Here is a 27,184-nt window from a genome sequence, read left to right on the forward strand (position 1 = left end):
CAACTCCCAGTTATAAATTCTTTACCCTCGTAGAGGAAGGACTGAGATCGGTGCCGACGAGCCAAGAGGAGTTGAACGTCTCAATGAACAATGTGTCGGACTTTGTGTCTGTCTTTTACTACCCTCGTGCGGCCAAGGTGCGCGCACCAGAAGCAGCAGCGCAATGGCCCTTCAAGTGGGCGCAGTGTGACAAAAACTGTTCCGTTCCTTCGATTAATGGTCGATGCTTTGTTTGCTTGAATTTCTTAAGCATGTTAATTGGTGGACACGTTATCTTGTAAATGAAGGACGATGGTAAAAGCCACGCAATTCAATTTTGATGTGTAAAATCGAGATCGCTGGAAGGAATGCGTTTGTTTCCCAGCGCCCCGCCCCCCCCCCGCCTCGTGCGGGCCACAGGTGGCGGGCCCCGCTCTGCATGGATCCTGCGTCGTCCCCGCCCAGTGACGAGCGACGGAACACAAACACAGCTCACTGTCGTTCTTCTTTCCATGGCATTCTACGACGACGCCGACGACGCCCAGGAGGACGCCAGCGGGTGCCCGGTGTGCTACGAGGGCCTGCGCGGCACGGAGAGGACCCTGAGCTGCGGACATGTGTTCTGCCACGACTGCCTGGTCAAGATGCTGCTCAGCATCCACGCCGCCGCGCGCGCCCGGGACGCCATCGCCTGCCCCGTGTGCAGGCACCTCACCTTCATCAGGAAGCGGCAGGAGGAACCGCTCGCCGTGGCGGAGGACAAGGGGGAGCCCGACGAAGACCGCCGGGGACGAGGAGGAGGAGGCGGCGCCGGGGGGCAGACCTTGGAGGTGCCCGCGGGCGCGGGGACGCCGCTCGCCCGGCTCGAGGACGCTCGTCTCTGCGGGCGGCTCCGGCGCTTCTTCTTCTTCTGCGGGGACTCCGAGCCCGAGCGCCTCCGTCGCCAGCGGCTCCTCCGGACGAGTCCCTGCGGCACCACGGAGATTTTCGTCATCAGCGCCCGGGGGAGACCCATGACGGAGGAGGACGCGTTCGGCGTGGCGCTGACCGTGGTGCGGCCGCAGAGGAGGCGCCGGCGCCGGCTGTGCAGCACGGCTCGGTGCCTCGTGGTGCTGCTCTCCACCTTCACCGTGACGGCGCTGGTGGCCGCCGTTTTGCCCTGGATCCTGTTGGCCTGATGATGAGGATGACGAGGATCGTGATTATTAGATCCTGCAGCTGGACAACGACAGGCCAAAGAGGAACAACTACAACCTGAGGTGGCAAAAGTATGACTTACTCTTGACTTGAAAAGAAGTACAGATACTTTTGCCCCCCCCCCCCCAAATAAACCAAAACAACAACAACAACAACAAAAAGTCAAAAAAACATGTGTATTTATTAAGATATGCATCGTTTTTTATTGACACGTAAAAAAATATTTTGCACCCAAAATAGTTTCTCTTCTCTAAATTGTATATCAGGTACATTTACATGAAAAATAGTTATTGAAGTAGAGTAAAGTACGTCTACAAAGTAGGAATACTTGGTTACTTCCCAGCCCTGGTGACTTGTCGCCGGCCACATCATTAGTGGCAAGCAAATATGTTTTGTAACATGAAAAAGTGTGTTATTTTTTTAATTGGACAGATATGTTTGTCTCATCACACCAAAGTGTAGCTACAGTGAAGCACGCTGTTGTTTTTCTTTTTCATCCGTCGGAACCGAGGTGGAGGGACTTACGAGCGGCTCGAAATAGCAGTCGGCGTTAGCGCAAAACATTACAGGCTCCAGGTAGGAAAAGCCTACTAGAACATCAGAGCTTTATTTGGGGCTAAACGGCGACGCGGTGCCTGCTGACTGCCAGTTAACGTGAGTTTGAATGCGATCAATGCGCTGTTAAAAGCAGCCGACAGCAGCGACGCGAAGAGATTTGCGCCACCGGCGACTTTCCACTGCAACAAATTATTGATGCGCTATCCAATGGAGACGGGCCAGGCTGTGAGGAGATACTCCACTGTAGCTTCGGGTTACGCTGCGAGCTGACATAACTTCGTCTTGGGCTCTTTGCACGAGACGTTGAATGAAGGGGTGACCGATCGACGGCACACGGGCGAAATGGGGCCCGCGCGAGCGTTCGATCCGCAACTGTCGAACTCAGAGGAGCTGCTATAGTCATTGAATGGTGAAAATATCTCATGGATGTGGTATGTCCCCACCCCTGACCTGACTTGAAGTGAGGCTCGCACGGTTGCGCAATGCCGAGATTCAGTGGCAAACTGCGCTTTCCCGCCCGGCCAGTCTTACAGGTTTCCACTCAACTCAACATGCCGCTGCTTCCCCAGCACGGCGGACGACTGGTTGGCACATCCGCCTCACAGTTGCGGGGACCGGGGTTCCAATCCCGGCCCCGCCTGTGTGGAGTTTGCATGTTCTCCCCGCGCCTGCGTGCTTTTTCTCCGGGTACTCCGGTTTCCTCCCGCATCCCAAAAACATGCGCGGTAGGTTGATTGGAAACTCTCAATTGCCCGCAGGTGTGAATGTGTGCGTGAATGGTTGTTTGTTTCTATGTGCCCTGCGATTGGCTGGCGACCGGTTCAGGGTGTACCCCGCCTCCCCGCTAGGCTCCAGCAGCCCGCGACCCGCGCGAGGATACGCGGTAAAGATAATGGGTGGATGGATGGATGGATGCCTCTGGTTCCCCGATGAGTCAGTAAATCAGGAGGATTCCAAGTAACGCGTTTAAAAGTTCAATTGGCTTTGACACACTTTATGATCCTCTGCTGTATGAGCTTGAGATCGCAATTTTATCCCCTTTGTTTTAACGCAAGCACATGAGAAACATCTTTGCATTTAATGAACTTTCATTACTATTTCACATAATATTAACAACCACATATTTCTTCAGAAAACATATTCATTTAGTTTCTCATCCACATGTGAGCCTCTTAACTGATCACAGTGATTGTAAATAAAGAGACAAAACTTTGAACTCACACGTATTTGGAACTGAAAAATATCATTGGACACGCAGGAAATAGTTTTGACATTTCTACATTCAAATCATGTTTGGAGTCTTTTCTATGTGACCTCGTTTCTTTAAAGGATTCATTTCATGAATGAATCCTTTCATTAGCGGAAAGCTATAATCACCCAAATTATGAAATCAGTAAATCAAGTCAGAAGTTTTGCCTTTTCAATTCAAACACTGAAATGCAGGAATTTGCTTTCTACCATATTTAAACCGATAGAGATGCGCATTCAAAATCAAATCAGGCCACTCCAAGGCTTCAAAGAAACACACGTGCAATGTGCAGTTCTTAAAAATGTAGAGTTTAATATATATCGATCTATTTATTTCTGACATTCTGATAAGGATTGCAGGTAGGCTTCACAGAGCACACTGTGAAATGCTAAGCACAAGAGCAGGATGAAGGGGCAGGTGGGGTCACGGTGCTTGCCGTTTGTCTATCGTGAGGAGGCAACATCGTCCACTCCACCCTCATACCTCATATTGCTCCCCCATCAGACCTTTTTTTAAAAAATATATATATGATAAATAAAATCTAACCAGTAATTATTCAGTCATAAAAGTCCCCGCCGATACTGCACCCCTCTTACGACCCCTAAAACGAAATGGGGACACAAAACCATCAAAAAGACTACCGAGGTGCATGCTTTTCCAGAAGCCGTCTTATTTTGAGTTTCATTTCAAACTCCCGCTCAAATAAAAACATGACACAGCCCAGCGGCGGGAAAGTGAGTTAAGAAAATGTTCGGTCAAAGCCATCTGGTAGAAAAAGGTGAACAGGTCTGAGGGGGGTGGGGGGGTTCTTGAAAATGACGAGATTGTGCCTTGTTGCGTAAGAGCAGCCTCATGTTATGCCAAGAGGAGTGCATGCGTGTAGGCAGGTGGTGCACCAAAGCTTTACAGTCGTACTCTTCTGATAATGTTCATACGTGCCAGCAGGTTGCGTGGTCTCAAATGATAATCGCCGATAACGATCACGTTTTGGAAATGCGTCACATTCAGTCAGCCTCCTGGTAGATCCGAGCACGGGAAATAAAGTCGGTTTTATGCCCGTCGTTCTCAAAATAAGCAACGACGAAGCGTGAGGGCACTTGCAATGTCGGCATATAATCACCACAACTACCTAGAGAATAAATATCATGATCAGGAAAAATCTCCACCATCGAGCACACACACACCGACACATACCATAAATCACTTTTATGTCCCCCCCCAACAAATAAATAACAAATAAATAAAATTGAAGATGCAAGCAGCATTGATAAACTGGGCGTCGTGCTTCCTTTTTTTTTTTTTATGGTGAATTCTCATTCTCTCTCTCACCATACATTAAATGGCGCCGGTAAAAAAAAAAAAAAAAGTTGGGCAATTTAGCGGAGCCCATCGGTTTGCGATACCTGCTTCCGATTGGGGATCATTCGGTCGAATTCGCTCGTAAGAGTTTGTCGGAGTACAAGGCCTGCAATTTGCCCAAAATGGCGGACTTCCTGTTCATTTTCAGGCGTGGGTTCTTGAGACTTTTTTTGGGAGTACGTCCTGTTACGGTAGACATTTTCATGTCGATCGGTGAAACTGGTGTCAGGGGATTTTATTTTTTTCTCAATCGTTCCAGGATTCTCTCCCCAGTGAGATTTGGGGGTTGTTTTAAAACCATCGTTCTCACCTGGATGCCCACACTCACCAAAATGGGTGAACTTGAGGGCATGTTGAGGTCACCCCCCCCCCCCCCCCCCCCAAAAAAAAGGCGATTCATTTGTCAGCAGAAAAACAAACAACGATTCCCAGGAAATAAATAAATACAAACGACCTCAAACTGCAAACAGAATTAATGGCTTTCTCTCACCTTTTGGACAGAGGTGGATGTGTAAGAACTGTAATTGCACTTAAGACATTTGAACTTGGGAACAAAAAAACAAAAAAAAATCTAGTCTAATTAACTGTCCGCGGAGCAGTAAATAACGATGCAGTGCCATGGAAACAAAGGTTAAGTGTGCACAATTTCCATTTTTCACACATAATAAACTTTCCACTTCTAATCATGCGGCATTATTATTAGAGCACATTTTCAAATCCAAACGCGACTGATTGTAGCGTACACAAATCTTCTTCTTCTTTTCCTTTCGGCTTGTAAATCAATGGATAAATCAACATGGGACAAAAATAACCTCACTTTGTCTACAAGTGATAAATATCAGCACGTATATACATATAGTGGAGATAAGCCTTATACATATAGCTTTTCCTCTCAGATTTACATACATTTATATTTATGTACACTTTTTTTTTGTATTTACACGCGGAGGGTCGGGGATGGTTGAGCCTGAAGCACTCGAACGGGGTTACGTGAACATAAAAGGTCGTCCTCGCTCGCTGGTTTTCTCCAAATACATTGCCACCTTTCCGGAGAAAGTCGTTTGCTGATATCCCCCCCCCCCCCCCCCCCTTCGGAATACACACACAGTCTACAGAGAGGACTCGGCATCTGTAAAGCCGATGTTTACACAACCGGGTGGTAAAAATGACCCAAAATGAATTTGGGTCATTTGGGAATTTTGGTATTATCTCAAATAGAGAAAAAAAACAATAAATAAAAAAAAAAAAAATCAATGCCCACCTCGAATAGATGTTTCCTTTTTTTCCCGATCAGAAAATAATCTGCAGAAGAGCTGACATCTGTAAAGCTGACATTACGCAAAGGAGGGGGGGAGCTGGTAAACAGTGGAACAACCACCCAGAAAGAAGCCTTATTACCCACATTCGAACCGAGAACCCCGCAGCTGTGAGGCAGATGTGCTAACCACGACCTTCACCGTGCTGTTGCATTACATTTCTAAGAACTATTTCAAGAGGGGAAAACACGATCTGTCTTACCCTAATAGATAGCTGGTACGCTTTCAGTTGAGTACAAAAATGGCGGAGGGCACTTTTTGGAGGAAATCATTTCAAGTCCGCGTTAAAGATACCCTGTAAAGCAACAAAAAGTATCACATCCACGTCAGGCTCGATCGCATTAAAGGCAAACAAAAATGATAATTAACAGAGCACTGCAACACCAATGAAAATAGAAGATAAATAAATAAGAAATGAGCGAGAATCCAGTCCTTCCTCCTCAAGGCATTGTTTCGTTCCATGTGGCATTTTGGTGTTTTTCTTTCAGTTCTGAATGCAGAGTCTTCTTCTTTTCTTTTCATCGATGAGACCGAGTGGCGTTTCCCCCCCCCCCCCCAACCCCTTCAGGCCCTCGGCGACGATTAGCGACGTCATAGAGTGGTCGCCAGCCGCTCCTCCTCGGGCGCGGCCTCGCCCGAGTCGGCGGCGGGCAGAGACCTCCTGCAGGGGGCGCCGCTGAACTCGTCGATGAGGCTGTCCAGATTGACATTGATGGAGGGGATTTCGTAATTGAAGATATCTAATGCGTGGCGGATGAATGGCGGGCGAGAGGACGACGACAAATGGGACAACGTGGATGGCGATGAAGTGTAAAAAACAAAACAAAACAATGAAAGAGAGCAGAAATATTATTGTTGTGGGGCAGAGAGGGGTGTATGAACTCAAAGCAGGCATGTCTACCCTGATTGGCTCGCTCGGTGCACACGGTGCTGCTTTCGTCCACGCTGAAGTCCGCTAGAGTGCGATAACAAACATGGCCGCACAACGACACGTTCCTACAAGGCCGACACAAAGGCGACAAGATGTGTGCACGAGTGTGTTTTTTTTGTTTTTGGGTGTGTGTGCATGAGAGACACCAGGTGGGCTTGGATGGACGCTCATATGCTTCTCAGTCTAAAGCAGGGGTTCTCAAACTGGGCTCCCCGGACACCTGAGGATCCACGAGCCGTAACTTGGGGGTCCGCAAACACTTTGTCATGAATTATTACGTCATTTTTAAAAAAGTGCATACCTACATATTATCACTGTCGGCCAGAAACCTCGTGTGTCCGTATGTGGTCTAACAAATATTTTTTCACAAATTGACATTGATCTGTCCCCATGTGGTCTGTTGTTGTTTTTTTTTTTTTTTTTTTGTTATTTACAAATTATTGAACTCTCTTTAACAGTCCACTGTCTGAGAAGAGAAGCGTTGTAAAACTTCAGCCCGCTTCCTCATTCTGCGGGAGCCGTGCGGCATTACATCACCTCAAACGCTCACAAGAGGGTCAATAAAGTCAATAAATATATATAGCGATCAAATTGCTGAATTTGCAACATTGACTTTGTTTGGTAAATTAGCTCCTCTCTGTTTGCAGCCACGTTGTGTAGTGGAAGCAGTGCACATGAGCTAGCGACGATAACTACCGAATTGAATTCGACTGAATTTGGTTCTGTTAAACAGGGCGTGAATATTTAGAGTACGCTCACAGAATCAATAATTCCCATGTTATTTAAGGATTATGAGGGGGGGTCCTCGCAAAATGTTCTCCCCTGTAAGGACCCCAAAGTTTGAGAACCGCTGTTCGAAACTATCCCAATAAAAGCACTGCTGAGCTTCTCTTTGAGACTGATGAACTTGCGATGTGGTTACCCAAAAAAAAAAAAAAAAAAAAAGCGATGTACTTGCCAAAGTGGGCGTTACCTGTGGCCAGCCGCCCCCACCGCTACATCATACACCGGCGGCTCTGCTAGCGTTAGGCTAACAATGTGTCAACACAGTAGAACCTCCGAAGTCCAACGCACCCGGACGTTGTAATCCTCGGAATAAATACGGCCAAAATTTGGGAAGGGAAGGGGGACAAAAAAATAAAAAATATTTTTCTTATTGAAACTAATATCTCCAGGCACCACTGTAAGAAGAGAAAAACAACACCCAAAGTCACGTTATGTGGTTTTTCACTCTTGTATGACAATTAAGAATGTTCCGCCTTGGTGCTTTACTCATTGCAGCGGTTAACTTCTTTTTACATTTGTGAGGCAATGAAAAATTGATAGCGCTTGCTCCAGACATCCCAAACGTATCGGATTTGTATCCACATTTGCAAGAGGCCTGATTCTGATGTGATCTGAATTCCTGTTTTTGGTTTTTTTTTTTTTCCATTTCACGCGGGCACGAAAATTTCCAAATGGTTTTATGATGAATTGCTTCCGAAACATCGTCAAAGGTGGACCGGCGTCCCGGTTCGGATTGCGTTTGACCTCAGAGGTTCCGCCGTAAAGAAAAGGACTTTCAGATGAACCTCGGTGAAGCGTCTGCAATGTGAGCGCGCTGCGGTGCACTCTGGGAAGTCCTTGAGCCATGCGCTGTGTCACGCAAAGACGCAATGGCGCCCGCCCTCTAAGAGGGGTCGGGTGGCGGGGGCTGGGGGAGTGGGGTATCGATACGTTCGGATTGATCGGGTGGAGGCTGGCGCGTTTTGAGGCAGGCCGCAGGAGAGCCCAGAGGCAGCCGCAGCACGAGGCCAGGCGGTGAAAGATGGAGCACATGGGGCGTGGGCGGTCTGGCTTACCCTAAATGTCCCCCTCACACTTAGCCCACACTGAAGCCCCGCATGGCCTCACACAGCTGCAGGGTACAAATAGTAGCAGGGGGTGGTGGTGGTTGGGGTTGGGGGGGTGGGGGGGGGGGGGGGGGAGGTGGGTTTGGGTGACAAGAGAACCATCAAATATATAAAAACACTGTCGATAGAATACAGGATGAGCGCTGGATACTGTTTACGATTATTTCCATCCCCAGTTTGCTTACTTACAAGGAAATTAATTCTCCAATTTTTACGGTAGTTTATTGATTATGATAACAGACGAGAGTATTAGTAACAAAAAAATGCATTAAAAAAAAGTTGAGTCACAAATTCCCCGAGCTTCCCTTCCTCTTCTCTTCTCTCTATCCTTCTCATCTCTTTATCTCAACTTGTTTACGATGACATCATGGCTATTGCTACGGATGCAGCTATCGTTTGTTGTCTCATCACCGTTCACACGTGGAAAAATACATCCATCAAAATTGAAGAGTGTTACTTTCTTTGCAAGTGAGCAAACGTGTAAATTCGGGAGGTCATTATTTCCCCCTCACTGAACATTGACGGAACACCTCATCGTCAGAACGTCACGCCGCGGACGCATCGGGAGACGGCTTCGACGAGCGAGAGCGTGCGTCTGGCTCACACAAATACACAGAGAGAGCGCACGATGATCCTGATGGCAACTTGGTGCGAGCGGGGGACGAGCTATGTGCTTTCTCGGATGTTTCCGGAAACAATCACGCGAGGCACGGATGCGAAAGGCCGAGAATCCTCGTGTCGCACCGGGACAAATACACCCCATGGACAAAAGTATTGGGACACCTGAAATGGGAGAAAATGTGGACGTGATGTTTCTCAGAAGATGCCTTTGGACTTCAGTTCTTCTCCAATGAGTGCGACCTGGTTTGAGTTCTTCCACAACAATCTCGTTGGTCCAAGTATGTCTTTTCGGACAGGTTCTTCCCGAACTCAAACACAACACGAAACCCGAACCTAACTAACCTTTTGATTGACAGCGGCGCCCTGGGATACGAGTGACCCAACTTATGAATTTTCCAAGATACGAACAATTGCTAAAAAAAAACAGTGTGGCAGTGTTATAACACTTTAAACAACGGGATATTTCAACACAAAGCAGACAGATAATCTAACAAAACCCCGAGGCATATATTTTTTATCCTCTGCGAAGAACTACTAATAACACTGTCAGCGTTGCCAATTCCTCAGTAAAGAAAGTAGCTATTGGCTGTCCTAAAAGTCGGCAGAAGTTGCTGGTGACATCATAGCCTCATTTGCATAATGGTTTGCAATGGAAGAGAAGGAGCAAGCGGCACAATGTCCATTGAATTACAGCAAAAATTGGCAAAAAGGATTTCATTTCTTTACATTCTATTGAATGATGTCATTACGGTATTAGAGGTGCAGCAATTAATCGATTACTCAACAACTAATGCATAATCAAATTAATCGACAACTATTTTAACAATTAATTATTTGTTGAGAGACCTTGCTTAACTTAAAATTGTCCAAACCCTCAGAATTAAAGCCTCTCACCAGCAAGTCTTGCCAGATTTATGAAGTCCTCCATGAAAGCAGATTGATTATTCTTGCGTTTAATCAAAATAAGACATTTTGCAAACTTTGGAAAACAATGATTGCCTGTTTTCTTAAATGTTACGGACCAAACCAGTAACTGAATCATAATAAATTCATGTTGGTGAATTCACTATGAATTTTATACTATATATATATATATATATATATATATACTGTATGTTTGTACAAATATTATAAAGTGCTATTATTTCATTAAAAAAAAGCACCTTAGAAAACTTTGTGCTGTTTTTTTTTTTGTTTTTTTTAAGAGGAGGTTGGAAGAGATGAATTTGCATTTTCATTCATTTCAATGGGAAAGTCCGAGTGTGATCACGGAACAAATTAAACGCGCATCTCAGCACCAGCGTACCTCATTTTCAGTGTTGTTGCTCTACCGATGTAGGTAACATAACCCCTGAACTCTTTCACCCAAACCCCCAATAACTCTTAATGGTGGCTCCTAACCTTACCCCGTACGCGTGGCGTGATTGTGTTTCAATACTTTTGTCCATATCGTGTCGCCACACGCCTGTGGTTCTCAGGCTTCCGTGTGGAAAAGGCCACCGCTATTCAAACCGATATCATATCATACTGATATCATTATCGGCGGATTCAAGCACGGTTTGTGTCTGCGGTCCGATTACACTCGGCCACCGTCTCCAGCGGACAGAGCCACAGCCAGTCTGAGCGAGGGGCGCTGCAGCTCCCCCTGTATCTGATGTTTACCTGTAGACATGCTCTCCCCTGGGGACAGTCCATCGGCGAGGCCCTGCTCCGGCGGCTTGGGCGCCGGGACCTGGACCGGGACCGGGGCCGGGGCCTGGCCTGCGAACCCGACGGGGACGGTGGGCGGCTGCGGCGGGGGCAGGCTGGGTCTCTGTCTGGGCTTGGGGACGGACCGCGACTTGGTGAGCGTCCCCGTCAGCGAGGGCGGGGATGAAAGGGAGTGGGGCGGCCCCAAGGGGGTCTGCCCGGGGGAGGACGGGGGCGGCCCTTGACCCGGACTGCAGACCAGTCCGTACGGGGAGGGGGTGCTGGGCGGGGTCGGGGACAGGCTGACCGGCGACGGCTGACCTGCGGAGTGGTCGGACATTGCGCCCGACTGACAGTACGGGACCTTGGGAGGCACGGGGGCCAACTTTTTGGAACCTGGGAACACAAATCACACAATGTTACTTCCTCTAACTAGAATAACAACCCCAATGACAAAATGAAGTCAAGTGGAGCTGACCTTTGCGCAGGGTGTGCGGGCTGTGCTCTGCGGAGCGGGGGCACTGACTGCCGCTCTGTGGGCTGCAGCTAGGGGGCACTGTTGGACTTGCCACTTGGATGCCTTTGTGTCCAATGACAGGGGAAAGTTCTTTGCTCTTCAACGAACTAGGAAAGACAAACAGAGAGCGGAGGATAGGTTCTCCCGAAAAACCTGCAAATGCCCACATACGACACTTCGAAGTTCCACATGGATCGCTGTATACTTTTAGCCTGTATATTTTTGGAACAAATTTTTACTGCAAGTCGGACACACAATGCGGTCACGTGGCACAAGAAGGCACGCTCAGTTCGGGCTGTATTTACTGTGAGCCCCTGCTCTGTCGTGGTTCATTCTTCGCATCTGCTATGTTGCCGATTTTCCTTTGAGCACATCAAATTTTCTAGCAGAGAAATTCTCACGATATTGGGCAAACCAGTTCCTTGCTCGCCGCTCGTAACCTTGAAACCTTGCATGTCGGGATCATACGACATTACCTGCGAAGTCAGTAGCACTGTTAAAATATGCCTTTTCTTTCTGCTGGTTGGTAAAATGGTGTTGCAATAAATACATCCATATGTTGCTCGAGTGCCATATGTATGATATTTATTGTCTGGCTAGCTGCGTGTAACATCCTCGGGTTGCCAGGCAACCCGAGCGAGAGGTTACAAAGTGCGAGGCGTGTCGCTGGAAGGGGCGAGGAAAGCGGAAAGAAAGGCGAGCGAGCGAGGCGAGAGGACGGACAGAGGGCGCCGCTCACAGTCGGGTGTGTCATATTTACCTAGTCAGCCTGGGGAGTCCTCTCTCTCTGGCGCACGGACAGGCAGCCCACGGCGGGGGCGGGGGCGCGGAGGAAGGGATGCTAGGGGGGTTGCCGAGCGACTGCTCGTGGCGGGCGAGCACCAGGGGGGTTTTGATGTAGAGCGGCGATGCGTTAGCGTCGGGCGGGGGGGCGTGCGACGTGTCGCCGGGCGGGCTGTGCTTGGGGAAGTGCAGGCAGCTGGGCTTGGGGTTGGAATTGATGTCGAGCGAGGAGGAGGAGGAGGAAGAGGAGGAGGACGGGAGCGGGGCAGGGGGGGTGAACCCCGACCAACGCTGCGGGGGCGGCGGCGAGGCCGGGGGCTGCGACTCCGGACCCGGCGCCACGGGCCGAGCGCAGGGAGGGGGCTTGGGGTAGAAGTGGTGGTGGGAGGCGGCGGGGTAAGGAGGGGGCGGCCGGTCCTCCCCCGGGGGCGGGTGGGCATGAGAGGTGTCCGGCCGATTGGGCGACACGTCTGAGCTGCGGATATTAAGAGAATAGACAGCACAAAAGACACAGCGCTGATGACTGAACAGGGAGAAGCACTGCAGCGAGAGGAGGAGAAGCTGTGCGGATGATCGGGAAAAGCGGGCGGAGTTAGTCGGTCCAAATAAAGAAGAAAAAAGAGAACAGAAAAAGCCTTTTAGGTGGGCGGTGCGGGTGGGGCACCTAGCCGGGCATCGCAGTCATCATAACGCAGAGAAAGTGCAAAGGAAATTAGCCGTCGAAGCCAAAACGTGCGAGCCTGCGCCACCTTGTGGCTGCGCGCTGCTCGCAGCTGTGAGGGTGCGGTGCGACACTCGGCAAAGCGTGCGCCCGAAACCGACGTGACCGGCTCGGATCACGGCTCCCGCTGGCGCCCGGCACAGCGGAACCGAAACAAGCGCCACAGCGGCCATCTTGAGGGTGACTACCCGTGTGATGTCGGATTTTAGTGAACCAAAAAAATACATTCCAATGGGTGAAGTAGCTGTGAGAGCAAAGCCACATTTGATGGAAATACAGTGGTGCCTTGACTTACAAGTTTTATCCACCGCTTACCACACTCGTATCGCAAATCAAGAAATGAAAGAAAATGCAATTAATGCGTTTTAGCGCCGCAAAAAAACTAACAAAAAAAGCAATTTGATGTTTTTTCTTTTTTTATTATTTAAAAAAGTAGCACTCTACATTATTGTACTAAATTATACAGCAATACCATAATTAAATAGAATGTATGGAATTAAACAGTTTGTGCATCATTATGGCTCAAGGTGCATTGTGCTGCTCCTTCTGGTGTGCGCGCCTCGGCCACCAGGGGGAAGTATTATACAGACATACGCTACGTAATACACAAAGAAGACGGTCACAACAAAGACACAGTAAGCTCGTCATATCCGTGGTTTGTCAGACAGGATAAAGAATATGCAATCATGGAAAAATGGATGAGACCACCCTTTTTCTTCAATTGAATTTTTTTTTAGCTGATTTCATCATACTTTGTCTTATTTGACATGCTTAAGCTCAATTCTATTCCTATTCTATTGATTTTGGTTACTATCAAGAAAATCATGGAAAATGGCAAGATATCCGCCATCATTTATCAGTTTGACTCTTATCAGCTGTTTTTGTTGTCATCATTACATTTGTCCAAACAAATGTACCTTTAGTTGTGCCGGGCATTAAAAATGAACAAGAAACTGAAGACACAAGGGTGGTCGAATATTTTTTTCCCATGACTGTATGCCTGTGAGTATTGGAATATTGACCCCGTCTCTGTCATTTATATAATTAATTTTGGGACTCATTGGGCAAATTTGGGACCTTGGGTATCCAATTTCATGCCGTATCACGTACAAATGTGTGTTACGACAATAAAACTTGAATGGCTTTTTGCATTATATGTCAGCATTAGGCTAGTGTAATTTCTTAAATGGTGTGGATCGGTTAAATACACAATGGGTAATTCTACTAATGATTTATGATTGAGTTTTAAGGTTAACTCGAACCAGGAATGGCAACAAACAGTTTATTTTTTGAGGCATCTTTCACAATCTTCTGCTTGTTGAGAAGTTTTCTGCCACCAATTAGTACAGCTTGTATTTGATCACATTTCTACGTCGGGTCGACCCGTAAGTCCAAGTACCACTGTCTCAGCATGCGTGAAATCCAGCGACTTTCCAATCCTTTCGGAACGTTTGGTGAAGGTGGTGAAACCGCTGATGATGACGATGACGTGTGCGGAACAAGGGGGTAAAAGCAGCATCGGCGGCGGTAGTAAGAGCATCGGCGTCTTACCCGAGCCTTTCCGCGGGCGGCGGCGTGGCGGCCGGCGAGGGCGCGAACTCCCCGGCCTGCTCGGCGGCGACCGGCGAGTCGGTGGGCGTGGAGCAGACGCCCGGCGGGGTGGAGCAGGTCTTGCGCGCCAGCGTGGACGAGCCCTTGCGCGACACCCAGGAAGTATCCATGACCCGCACGCCCATGCTGGATACACACACGCGGGAGCGTTAGCTGTGATGCGGACCGACCGTACGCGAGAATGGCGATGTGGGAAAGGCGTAGGGGATGGGAGGGGCCATGATACAGTACCTTTGGATTTTCCTAATGCTGCGTTAGTAAGGCGGAACAGAGGGAAAGAAGGGGATATGATGTCAGACACAGCGTTTTTACACTGCTCAACAACATTTGGATGCATGCTCAGGACGCACAAATGACGTGTTATATTATATCATGACTCGAGATGAAATGGTCCTTCAGATCACGACTAAATTGACTCATTAAAATGATCACAATTCTCGGTATTATTCGACTTTCCTCACGGGATGAATGCAGTATCTGGCTACGGACGTATTTCCCGGCACAGCTATTTACACAACGTCGGCCCTGTCTAACCTGTAGACCCGCGCTACGGTTTGGCATAACATTGGTGCCGACAAAGCGAGGAGGACGGCAGCCTCTGTTGTGGGCGCACAGGGGCACACGCCACGAAAGTCTAGATCGAATGTCCCCGGACGGTACAACCCACCCGCCGTGCGACATTATCAGCCTGCGCTGTATTTTACAATTTAGTCACTAAGCCTGGCAGAAACACACAGAAAAACACAGTCTCTCTTTTAGCAGCCATATCTCAAAATAGATAATAGCTATCTTTATACAGAATTAGATGGATCCTTCCAATATCAAACTCCAGATCCAGCCCACCACATCCATTTTTTTTGTTATCCACTAAGGCAAATAAAGTGTGTTTACTTCAGGTTTCTTGCTAAATGGATTTGTCCTTTATATGTAAAATTGCAATTTTCCTTACCAAATAATGCAGGCATTTTCTTCACCAAATTACTTCTTCACATAAATTGAGTAATAGTTGAGTAAAGTGAAAATGAAAAGTGTATGTCGTGTATATTTGACACACCACAGAGAGGAATTTTGTTAACCAGCCTGACAATATTGCACCGGACGATTGCAATATTAGTCGTTCGAACTGCTCTAAGTGCTAGAGGACTCTGCATCTTTTTGCACAATTGTTTTTTGTCAATGTCTTTATGTCCCCAAAGTGTTCTGTAAATTGACTGTTTGTTGTACTAGAGCGGCTCCAACTACCGGAGACAAATTCCTTGTGTGTTTTGGACATACTTGGCAAATAAAGATGATTCTGATTCTGATTCTGATTCTGAAATTTTGATAATTGGAAAAATTGCCATGCACATAAAATGAGGTTTCAAAACTGTAACAAAATCAAAAAATAAACCTGTTCTTGCTGCTCTCTTCCAGTGTTGTCACAGGGCTTTTCCACATTGCAACAACGAGGCACTCTAAAGCTAGCCCAAAGGCCCTGTCGACATGCTGGCACGTGTTTTTTTTTTTTTTTCAAATTCCGTCTTCCTTGCACTTCTCTCTTTCTCTTTCTGTGCGTGACGTGCACCTACTCACGACAGACAACGAGGCGCTCTTAAGCGGCCACGCCACAGGTTTATCTGAAGGGAAGACGCGTTTTTGGGCTAGCTAAATACATATCACAATTACAGCGGATAGCCACTGATGCGAACGAAGGCGCTCAAGTTCTTATATAGAGGGTGAGGGGGGACCCATGCCAGTCGCCCAAGTGTGTTACTGAGCCCCATTTTAGCCCCCTGAAAAAAAAACTAATAATAACAATAAAAATATTTGTAGCAATTATCTTGAAAAACTAATTATTTAGAAGCAAATCTCTTAAATATTTGGTCAAATTTGATGTGTTGCTAAAAATATACATCATAACAACGAAACGCAGGTGCAACTGTATATACATAATAATAAGGTGAGTATACAGCTCTATGATTTTCACAGTCAAATGGCACTCGCGTGGCCCGCCATGAAAATGATTTCGACAGCTCTGCGTCTCTTGGGTGGACATTTTTGCCAGTTATTTTCCACCAGCAGTACGTGGTGTCGCCAGACTGTGTAGGAGGAGCCGGCTGTGGGAGGATGGGAGAAATATTTCATGAGCAAACGTGGCAACAAGCGGCCACCTCAACAGGGCTGCGTCACCATGGAGACAGTGTCATTTATGCATGCATTCCAGCCAGATAGGTGCTGTTGAAAGTGTGTGCTGGGGGGGGGCAGGTGCTATATGGGTAACAGGTGACAGAAGGAAAATGGTGTAAATGATGCACCTCTAGCGATGCGTTTTTCTTGTTTTAAATGTGCAAGTGTGTGGGGGGCGTGAAGTGGGATGCACGAGTCGAGCGTCATCATTACCCGTCCTTCTTGTAGAACTCCAGCATCATGTTGTCCGTGGCAACGCTGAGAGGGCGTCGGCTCTGGTCGTGATGCGGCTGCCTGCGTTCCGACTGCTCCACGTCGGGGGACGGCATGGAGCTGTAGTTGGAGTTGTGGTTGGCGTGGACGGGGCTGCCGTAGCTGCCGGTCAGGTTGAATTCGATCTCTGGATTGATGGGGGAGGGGGGCGGCGGCGGCGGCGGGCGGCAGACCAATGAATGTTAGAAAGTCATAATCGCACTCTAAAATACAGGCGTGCCTTAACTTGCTTAATTTCATTTGTTCCGTGAGCACGTTCGCAATTTAAAACATTCGGATCTCAAATCATCTTTTTAATCATCCTTTTTATTCATAAAAATGGCACTCGCGTTGAACATTGCTCATTTATACGTTGCTAAAGTGGAGACCTAGCGAAGTGTCAGCAATGTTTGACTCGTGATAAATGCTCACAAACTGCATTTTGCCTCACGTGTACAACTTCGCATGAAAAAAGAGAACTAGCGCATGTCAACTTTTAAAATCCTCATTGACCGGATTCCTCGTATTTCTAAAATAACTACTTTTCAGGAAATACATTTAAAAAAAAAAAGACCTTTACAGCGATTCATTTTCAATCAAACAGGCTTACTCAAATGGATCTGACCTCAATATTTTCACTCGTTATTGTCTAAAAAAAAAACAATATCCGCACTTTCAATCTTGTGGTGACAAAATGCCGCACGGCTCCCGCAGAGTGAGGAAGAGGCAAAGATTTACAACACTTCTCAGACACTTCGAGCGTTCAAGTGAGTTCATCAATTTCCTCTCAAGTTATTTTCAACACTTTACATTGTTAATTCATGCGTAAAAATAACAGACAACGGGAAAAATGTGAAACTTGATACGAACTTAATCATATTTGGACATGCAAGGTTTCCGCCCGGTAGCAACAATATTTTTATTATCTATTAGCTGCATGATATTGCATGTAATAGACACACATACTGCACTTGTTGATGGAAGTGAGAGCGATACAAAATGCTTTGGCGTTGATCGAGCGCGTGTGTGCGTCGACGCATTACAGCGTCAAGCTCACCTCCGGGGAAGAACCAATCGGCGTGCTGGATGATGGGCTCGATGATGCCCACGATCTGCAGCGATAGCGTGGTCATCATCTCCGTCATGTCCCTGCAAACAGCAGCCAAAATGGCCACACGGTAAGAACTCTCCCGCCAGATTCGCCGGTGCCCGTCGCTACGGATACGTACGGCTCGGTGTGCGTCCAGAGTAAGTTGGGGCCCAGGACGATGGCCATGTTGCCGGGCGTCATTTTGTTGGCGTCCTGGAACTCGCTGAGCTTGGCTAAGAATTTGACCAGATATCTGTGGTGTTCACAGACAAGACGGGATCTTAAGTGTTTTGTCGCGCAATCGGGGACAGGTCGCAGGTGATTAGCAAGGCTTATCTGCCAACCGCACACAAAACGCAAGCCCTAAAACGGCGGTTTTAATCTGCAAACAAAGAGACAATAATGTCGCGTTGATCTATGGAGAGTTAATGCAAATTGAATGTCCTCGTGCACAACCCTTATGGCAACACAAATGGCCCAAAAAAACTCAACAAAACAAACAAGAAGGTGACTGACCTGAAGTTGTTTAAGTTGTCCTGGGGCAGTTTCTCACACGCTGCCATTAACGCTTGCAGTCTCTTGTCCATATCCTGAATGCTGGGGAAACGGAAGGATGATGTTGAATTTGGATCAGGATCAAATCTAATTTGGGAGTTAAGGGCCCCCAAACGAGACCAATAGTTTCGCTCACGGCCACTGCGTTAGGTACACCTGCCCAATCTGCTGCGTTTGAATACTATACGTCTTTTGGGAACTTTGTTTTAGCTAATACGAGGCCCCCCCCCCCAAAAAAAAACTAAAAACTGGCATCATTTGAAGTAGGAATATCTGGGGAACCACACGTCTTTGGAAAATTTCATGAAATTGGCTTCATGTTGAATGTTTTAATCAGAATATTTGTACTAAAAAGGAGTATTTTATGTATTATTTACTTTTTGTTTTTTACTGCTGTAATACCTGAATCGCCACTCTCGGGATCAATAAAGGGATATCTTAAAATAAAAGATCCATCCATCCATGACATTTTCTGTACCGCTTATCCTCACACGGGTCGCGGGCGTGTTGGAGCCCATCCCAGCGAGAGGCGGGGTACGCCCTGCACTGGTCGCCAGCCAATCGCAGGGCACATATCAACAAACAACCATTTGCACTCCCATTCGCACCTATTTGGCGGTTAGCACGCCTGCCTCACAGTGGCGAGGTCCCGGATTCAAATTCTCCAAGGTCAGCTGGGATAGGCTCAATCTCACCCGCAATCCTCACGAGGAAGCGACGGAGCTCTGGTAAATGTCTAAACCGAGCACATTTGAGAGGGTAGTGTCTCTGCCTGGTGGGGAGGTTGGTGAACGAACTCCAATCTCACGAGGTCGAAGAGGTGTACCTAATAAAGCGTCCGACGAGAGCGCGGGAACGGAGGTGCGGGACTCACTTGGAGGCCCGGATCCACTCGTCGTAAAGCTCCGCGGTCATCAGTGGCTCGGGGAGCTCGCGGAGGTACGATTTGAGAGCGCCTGCGGGCGAGAATGCACGTCGGACAAACTTCTTTGGAGCAGAGATCTTTTTTCATTTATTAGGGAAATGTAATAGCAACCTAAAAGGGACACATTATGGAAAATGTCGTCTTTAAGTGTGATGCAAATAGAGCGGTGCCGTGACTTGACTATCACAAATCGACTTTCCCCAATGAAATGAATGGAAATGCAAAAGTCGACCCAAGAAAAGGAAAACATTGTAACTTTTTTTTGTAAAAAAAAAAAAAAAAATACCACTGTACATTATTGTACTGTATAAAAATATACACTAATAACATAACAACATAGAATGTAAAGAAATATTTTTTTATTTTACTTTTTCGTTTTATTTTTTTTATTGTTATATTATATATACATATATATATATATATATATATATATATAATTGTTATATTATATATATATATTATATATATATTATGTTATTATATATATATATATATATATAATGTAAATATATTACATATTTATAGTATTTTTAAAAATAGCTTATTATTATTTTTCAGTGTTTCCTTAATTGCTGAGAAAAACATCACTTTCACTAAACCTAATATCTTCTTTACAGTTTGTATTCTAGCCTTTTTTGCCGTGCTTTCAATGGACAGCTTACAAAATGATTTTAACGCCCTTGGCTGGAGTCCATTAAGGTTAAAACACAGCGTAGTGCATGAAATGTTGCCTCCGTGAGTAAAAATGTTTTTCTTTGTCTTTAGACATGTCATTAAAACACATAGGAACTGTTTTAATTGTATGCCTCCTTTAAAAGAATGCCCGGAAGCCGCCGTCGCTATGGAGACGATCTTCGGCGGGTGTAGTGAACCTGCGATGGCGTGCGGGTCAGAGGAGTACTCCTGCACATCGAGAACGCCGCAGTCCAGGGAGGCTTTCAGCTTCTTCAGTTTGGAGGCTGACGGAGCCACTCGGAAGAGGCCCTGCACACAGCCCACACACACACACACGCACGCACGCACGCACACACACACAACCAAAAAAATGGTTTGATGGTTTCATTATGTAAGGAAGGAAGCTTAAACGTCCCTTAAAGACATATGACATTTTAATGAACAGATACACTTAGTATGTTGTTATTTAGGTGTGCCTGCACAAACTAACGCTAGCGCCAACTCGTAGCATTTAGCCACATGAAATTTGGTAGGCACGTTTATCACGAGTAGACCCACAAAGAGGTCTCGAGTCAAAGAGACACAGAAAGTCGGCCATTTTGGGTGACAGTGGCCATTTTCAGCTGCACTTCAAAGATGGTTTCTAATGTTGAAACCAGTAGAAACGAGACAAAATTGCATTTTCATTTTCAGCAAAATAATCTCTCAAAACTTCACAGAGACACAGACAAACAAAAACGGGAAGAAAGGTGCACGTCGCGGCCTACCTCCTCTTGCATGCCGCACTCCAGCAGCATGGTGACACACGCTTCGATGGGGAAGGCGATCTCTCTGCCGCTAATGTTCAGGTGTTCCTCCAGAGACTTGCCGAACGACGGCTTCTCCACCCACGCCTCTGCGCCGCAGTCACGTAATTAACAACAAATGCGTGTTAGTGGAACTTTCCAAGCGCACGGGAAATCACGATTTGATCCCTAAAGCACAGTTCTTCCGTTCACATCGAAAAACAATTACTTAAAAGACAAAGCTTAATCTTGTGTGTGGTATTAATTGTGTGTGTGTGTGTGTGTGTGTGTGTGTGTGTGTGCTTCAACTGCGGGTGGCAAATTTCATCTTAATGAGACAGTTGTTTGGCAAATCCGGGCTGCTAATTCTATTAGTCGTCGTGGAGATGTTGCTTCTGGTGCAGAATGAGCGTAGATATTGACACGCACAAACACGCACACGCACACACACACAGTGCAATGCTGACCTTGGTGCGCTTTAATTTGGGGCAGGATGCTGTTCAGAATCTCCAATGACTTCCTGTGATATTCCGCCTGCGTCTCTATGAGCTGTGGATGCATTAAAACAACAACAACAACAACAACAACAACACGAATACATATGTTATTGTACACGCTGCGAGAACACATTGAAAGAATGTAGAATATTTGCCGGCGGGAGCGCAGCTGCGAACATACAATGATGCACTTACTGTCTGGAAGTAATTTGCATAGTCTATTTCTTTGGCCACAAAACTGTACATATCTGCAGACAGCTGATCCTGAAACAAAAACAAAAGCCCCCAAAAAAGCGTGTCTAGTTTACTTCAAGGTCCTACGTTACAAATGCGACAAATGTCGAGGCCCGATGAGTCTGACCCTGCAGATCTCCATCCGAGTGGCCGCCTCCTCCATTTCCTCTCGGAGCGACTCGGACTTGGTGCCAGGCTGAAGGGCGCTCGGGTGGCTGGCCGACTTGGACGACTGCTGGTATCTGCAGGAGTTTTGTCGGGTTTCACACATGACGACGCAAATTATACATGTTGGCAATGTAGTGTCAGTCTAGAACGTGAGAATTTTCCAATTTTGTAATCAATCGGACAGAATCGCTCGGAGAAGGACGTCTTTAAAGGTCCGCCGGAATGACCAAAAGGAACACCAAGTTGGCAGCCCTTGCGTGTCTTTTCCGACATGTTTACTTGCAATTTTTTTGTGGGTCTGCTCATTATGGATGTGCACCAAATCTCATGTCCCTATGTGAAACTGGCTTCAGGGGCTGAATCCCCCCGCCCGCCCCCTCCCCCCAAATCCATGGTGGCATACAATTAGAATCCAAATACAAAAATCCAAGTACAATATCCTAAACAATTCTCATCCAGTTGTGAATGTGCTTCACCTTGTCCGTGATGAGTCCATGTCCAAGACCAGTTTTGCTAAGTGCTTTCTTTGTTTCTGTATATTGGGGATGTCCACCTAAACACCAGGAAATGGAGGTGATCAGAATTGAGTAAAATGGAGTCACATGAGTCAAATCGGCGCATTAGGCAGCGTGCGCGCTACCTCAGCGAGCACGTAGAGCGGCTCGACCACGTCTCGCTCGATCTGGAACTCGAAGTCGATGAGCTCCTGGGCCAACTTCTCCTCCGTCTCCCCGCACATCTTCAGCATCTTCCTGTTTGGACAAATCCAGTACAAGTAACGTGTGAACTGGGGACCGGAGGATAAAGAAGACATATTTTAAAGGGATCATACGGGTATTATGGAAAACTGATGTTTTAATATCTTGTATACAAATAGTTGGGTGATTTGGCAGCTTCGCTGGGTGAAGATCCGCTACCTTCAAGTGAGAGCCAGACTACAGTTTTCCCACACATACTTGCGATTCACTACTCGCAAATTCACCTATTTGTGGATATATATATATTTGTTTTAACGCATCCTCCATTATTCGCTATTTCCTGTTTTTGTGCTCAGGCTGTCTAATATAAAAGTAGTACTTTGGCACCATCTTGTGACATCTTGGAGATAAGGAACTATGTTGAAGTGAGGGGAGGAGCTTCTATTAGCACAAAGCCCTAACTCAGGGGTGTCAAAGTCAAATTCACAGTGGGCCAAAATTACAAATTGGACAACGTGGCAATATTTAATAAAAGATCACTGCGATGTGCATGCTTCCCTTCTCTCCAGAAATGTAGCGTTAATGTTTATCATATGACAACAAGCACAAATTTTGCTTAAACACTGAATCTGGAAGAAACAAACTTTCATACTATAAACACGAGAAATGTAATTTGCGATAGTAGACATCAGTGCTATTTGTTTGTTGTTTTGTATTTAAATAGAATAAAATAGAATTCTTCTGTCTCTCCATCTTCTATTTATTTATCTCCAACTACCTTTCTTTTTGATGTAAATCTTTTTTCAAAGGCCAACAACTAAACAACCCCAAAAAATAAGAATGTCTTTCAATAAAAATCCAAACTTCAAACTATTAACAGTCCCTGTTACCGCTTTTGCAGCTTTCGTTTGGCCATTTTTGGGAAGGGGAAGTGTAAATTTGCTCGAGGAGACCGGTAGCAACAGAAAGGGAAGGGGCGCTCGCCGGTCGAGACTGATGGGCCGACACACTAGCAAAGCATTCTGGGATTTGTAATATTAGTGGCGCATGTGCTGTATACTGGCGGGCCAGCTCTAATACACATTTGATACGGTCTTGCGGGCCAAATATAATTCGATCGTGGGCCAAATTTGCGGCCTACCTGGTAGAAAAGTAGCACCCCGCTGCCATCTTGTGGCAAACATAGGCAATTACAGCGGTACTTACGAGCTGAATTCATGTAGTTCATATCGCCCACTAATTGAGGGGGATTACTGAAAATGGAAGCACTATCATGTCAAAGCCAAAAGGTAAGCAGAGCTGCAGTGTCAGCACAGGTTAGCATTAGCTCACAATTAGAAGCGGGACGCACTCGAATATTTGGCTATATTGTCGATGCGCGGGTAGGGAGTATTTGTGTTTGCCGATGTGGCTGCTGCGCACATTAACTGAAAAAGTGTTATTCGGCAGCTTCGTGAGGAAGTGCTGCCTCCGCAAGTGAAAATACAATCAACTCTTTACGGGCTCGCCACAAAATGTTGCTCCAATCGTTTACTTGTTGCTTCTAAAGAAAAAAAAAAAAAAAAAAACAGTCTCTCGAGAGGCCGGAAAAGACGCTACATAGAGCGACAAATTTGGCAACATTGAGTAGCCCTCGCTTTGTCGCAATCCCGTCATGCCGCCACCCGTTGTCATGGTAACAAAAGCTGTACTCAGCCATCGCTTGAGACAAAACCATCCCCCTAAACGGAGTGATTTCGAGTATGATCAAGCTCTTTAGTCTTTATATAGTTTGATTGAAGAATGCCAGAGAGCTGTTTATCAAAACACCTGGGCACTGTCAAATATGATTGCGCCCTACCAATTCTGCCTAGTAACAAGCAAAAAAACCCAAAAAAACCCCAAAAAACCCCCCCAAAAAATGTCATCCGAACAAATCTGGTGGTGGAAAGTGAGGAAACGTCGATAGGCGTACCCCAAGAGGGAGTCGTCTCCCAACACGGCCGCTCCCTCCACCATGCATTGTGCCAGGATGGCCAGGGGCAGCTTTTTCTGCCCGGAGACACACAAACATCGGCATCAGTTTGCAAGGGCGTTCATCAGCAGACAAGCAGACGGACGGACGGGGGCCGGCAGGGACGAAATTCATAATCACGTCTCACACACGACTGAAACGCTCTCACGCGCACTACTGAAAGGTCCCCGCCGGCCTCTCGTACGAATGCGCGGTCCTCACAGAAGGCGACTTGACGGATTTCTTCTCCACGTCGGCCCCCTGCTGACCCTGCAGGCAGGCCGTCAGCTTCTTGTGAGTGCTGTGCGTCACTTGCTTGACCAGGTCCAGACGCTTCTCCACCTGCGACACGCACGCACGTACTTTTAAAGGCGAACACGCACAAACGGCTGCCGCCGCACGTTAGCATGCACGCACGTTGCGCTCCTCACCTGCAGGAGGTCTTCGCTTAACACCTCAGTTTTTTCTGCCCTAAAGACATAGAAGTGAGAAATTATACCCTGTGGAAATGACGATGTAAAACGCAGGGATAGGAAAAGTCTACACACCCCTGTTCAAATGCCAAGATTTTGTGATTAAAAAAACAAAAAAAACATAAGACCAAGATAAATCATCTTTTGTGCAAAAAATATTTTAGAGAGCAGAAGTAAAACTAAGAGATAAAATGTGGTTGCACAAGTGTGCACACCCTCAAATAACTGGATGTTAACAATCTCATGTTAAACTGGAGTCACCATTTAAAGTGCCTCGGATTAATCCCAAAGAAAGTTCAGATGTTCTCGTAGCCTTTTCCTTTTTTAATTTTATTTTTTTTACTTTTTTAATTATATTTTTTAGCCAACATCTCCCGGGCTTTTCAGTTGGCACCAAAGCAACAACAAATGACATTTGAGTGTTTTTTTAATTATTATTATTATTATTCACACTGTTCAAACTGTTGCTGTTGCACTTATCTGTATCCCTCATCTCCTTAAAAGAAAAATGATTCATGTTGAAGTATCCTAAAAATTTTTTATTATTTAAGCTGTTCATGTTTCATTTGAAATGCCATTACATCTGTGCAATGCAAAGTGTAATGGCAGTCTGGAATATTTACCTTTTTTCCCTTCATTTCCTACTAGCGCTTATTCTGTTGAGGGTCGCAGGGAAATGGAATCTCTCCCAGCAGACTTGAGTCTAAACCCTGGACTGGTTGCCAGTCAATCACAGGGAACACAGAGAGACAAACAACAAACAAGCATCCACCCTCACGTTGACTTTGGAAACGTAACCTACGTGGCGTCAACCACGAAACCGTCCGTGACTTAAGCGCGATTTGTGATATGAACTAAAGAGGTTGAGCGGGAGTGTTTCCTGTGCAACGTAACATTTTACACCTTAGAAAATAACAATACCCAAAATGCATTTCTTCTTCTGTGATGTAAAATCAACATGATGAAACGCGTGAATAATAATAAAAATGTGTCTATAAACAGGCTTATGTTTCACTTTTTCTTCAACTTCGATTGTGCAGGCGTACCTAATGGCTTGACCAGTCAGTTCTTCGAGGTAATACATTCATACCTGTTTCATCGTGAGCATCAAATTGCGTTTGCACATCCTTAAATGGCACAGTGACCCAAATGAAGTGGACATAATGACTAATGCACATTACTAGGATAAGATAACGTGACCTCTTAAAAGGAGTCAGAACCCCCGCAGCAAGGAAGCAAAAACCGACGCTGTGCTGTACTTTCCTTTCTTGTGCGTGCAGCCACTTCCTGCAATTGTGGCTGGACCACCGTGCCAATACGCCTTTGTCAATGGCAGCCTTATTGCATAAGTTATTCAAAAGCAGACAATGGAATGCTTCTGGTCTTTGTTGCCCGTCAGAAATAATACATATCTTGAGCAATTCATTAGAAAGGTTCCGTGCAATAAATCCATGGAAACCAGACTCTTAGAATGCATTTGAACACCTTAACATGACCGTGTTTGACTTTGTAAAGTTTGAATAACCAGATTATTGGAAGACGTTCTCCAGGCTCTGTACTTGAATTAAAAAAAAAAAAAAAAAGAAAAAAAGAAGAAGAACAGAAATAATATGTCTGTATGTAACACAGGGGGGGGGGGGGGGAAGGGAAATGGTTTTCAACTGTATCTTCTGTTTCCCTCATGAAAAATAATCGATGTCAGCGTGACACCATCAACAACCAGTGCAGAATTGTCTGGACGTATATGATCAAACTGTACCCATCCATCCTTTTTTTTTCTACAGTGATTATCCTCATTGCGTCCAACTACAAAATCTGTGGTGACTGCGGGAAATGTGTGAAAAATACGATTACCGATTGCTGTGGAAAAAAAGGAAGGGCGACCAAAATAAACCAGAGGAATTTGGCAAACTGCTTTGGGGGAATTGTACCACCAGCCTTGTGAGATTTCATTTCGATTATTTTCTACATTCGATTAAGAGTTGCGTTATTGTAAATTAATACAATTTCACTGTGAAAAAATGATTCGAATTTAGGTTTTAAATGTAGGCCGGTGTTTGTGATCGTATCGTATCGGCCAGCAGAGACTCGGGAGTTTCCTCACCACTCGTAGGGAGGACGGCCACATTGCGAACAATGCTTCAAGCCAAGCAGAGCGCCTCGAACGCGAATAAAACAATCGCAGTTACAGGATGCGTTTGCCTCCATCATGAAGGTGAGGCGCGGCAGCCGCGTGTGCGCTCGTTATTA

General features: G+C 46.2%; 2 protein-coding genes across 6 annotated transcripts in view; one reads left to right on the plus strand and one right to left on the minus strand.

Moving 5' to 3' along the window:
* The first annotated feature begins 443 nt into the window (after positions 1 to 443).
* LOC133414878 (RING finger protein 222) lies at positions 444 to 6,213 on the plus strand. The gene is made up of 2 exons (XM_061700571.1): positions 444 to 1,247; positions 6,147 to 6,213. The coding sequence occupies exon 1, from the start codon at positions 492 to 494 to the stop codon at positions 1,155 to 1,157; it is 666 nt and encodes a 221-aa protein (XP_061556555.1). The 5' UTR covers positions 444 to 491; the 3' UTR covers positions 1,158 to 1,247; positions 6,147 to 6,213.
* arhgap44a (Rho GTPase activating protein 44a) overlaps positions 5,604 to 27,184 on the minus strand; it is a 29,338-nt gene continuing 7,757 nt past the window's right edge. The window contains exons 2-22 of one of the 5 annotated variants that reach the window (XM_061700566.1): positions 24,893 to 24,932; positions 24,684 to 24,803; positions 24,423 to 24,499; positions 22,411 to 22,522; positions 22,247 to 22,323; positions 21,730 to 21,844; positions 21,564 to 21,632; positions 21,339 to 21,420; positions 20,854 to 20,981; positions 20,284 to 20,395; positions 19,361 to 19,442; positions 18,448 to 18,528; positions 18,071 to 18,184; positions 17,899 to 17,990; positions 16,803 to 16,989; positions 14,655 to 14,672; positions 14,364 to 14,549; positions 12,069 to 12,566; positions 11,270 to 11,415; positions 10,765 to 11,187; positions 5,604 to 6,398 (exon numbers count right to left, since the gene is read on the minus strand). In XM_061700566.1, coding sequence (XP_061556550.1) covers positions 6,250 to 6,398; positions 10,765 to 11,187; positions 11,270 to 11,415; positions 12,069 to 12,566; positions 14,364 to 14,549; positions 14,655 to 14,672; positions 16,803 to 16,989; positions 17,899 to 17,990; positions 18,071 to 18,184; positions 18,448 to 18,528; positions 19,361 to 19,442; positions 20,284 to 20,395; positions 20,854 to 20,981; positions 21,339 to 21,420; positions 21,564 to 21,632; positions 21,730 to 21,844; positions 22,247 to 22,323; positions 22,411 to 22,522; positions 24,423 to 24,499; positions 24,684 to 24,803; positions 24,893 to 24,932 — 2,908 coding nt within the window. In that variant the 3' untranslated portion in view covers positions 5,604 to 6,249. Of the gene's footprint in view, positions 6,399 to 10,764; positions 11,188 to 11,269; positions 11,416 to 12,068; positions 12,567 to 14,363; positions 14,550 to 14,654; positions 14,673 to 16,802; positions 16,990 to 17,898; positions 17,991 to 18,070; positions 18,185 to 18,447; positions 18,529 to 19,360; positions 19,443 to 20,283; positions 20,396 to 20,853; positions 20,982 to 21,338; positions 21,421 to 21,563; positions 21,633 to 21,729; positions 21,845 to 22,246; positions 22,324 to 22,410; positions 22,523 to 24,422; positions 24,500 to 24,636; positions 24,651 to 24,683; positions 24,804 to 24,892; positions 24,933 to 27,184 lie in introns of those variants that run through there. The other 4 variants (XM_061700567.1, XM_061700570.1, XM_061700569.1 and 1 more) reach the window with 4 other exon arrangements.

This window comes from Phycodurus eques, chromosome 16 (genome assembly GCF_024500275.1).
Source record: "Phycodurus eques isolate BA_2022a chromosome 16, UOR_Pequ_1.1, whole genome shotgun sequence".
NCBI classification, from domain to species: domain Eukaryota; kingdom Metazoa; phylum Chordata; class Actinopteri; order Syngnathiformes; family Syngnathidae; genus Phycodurus; species Phycodurus eques.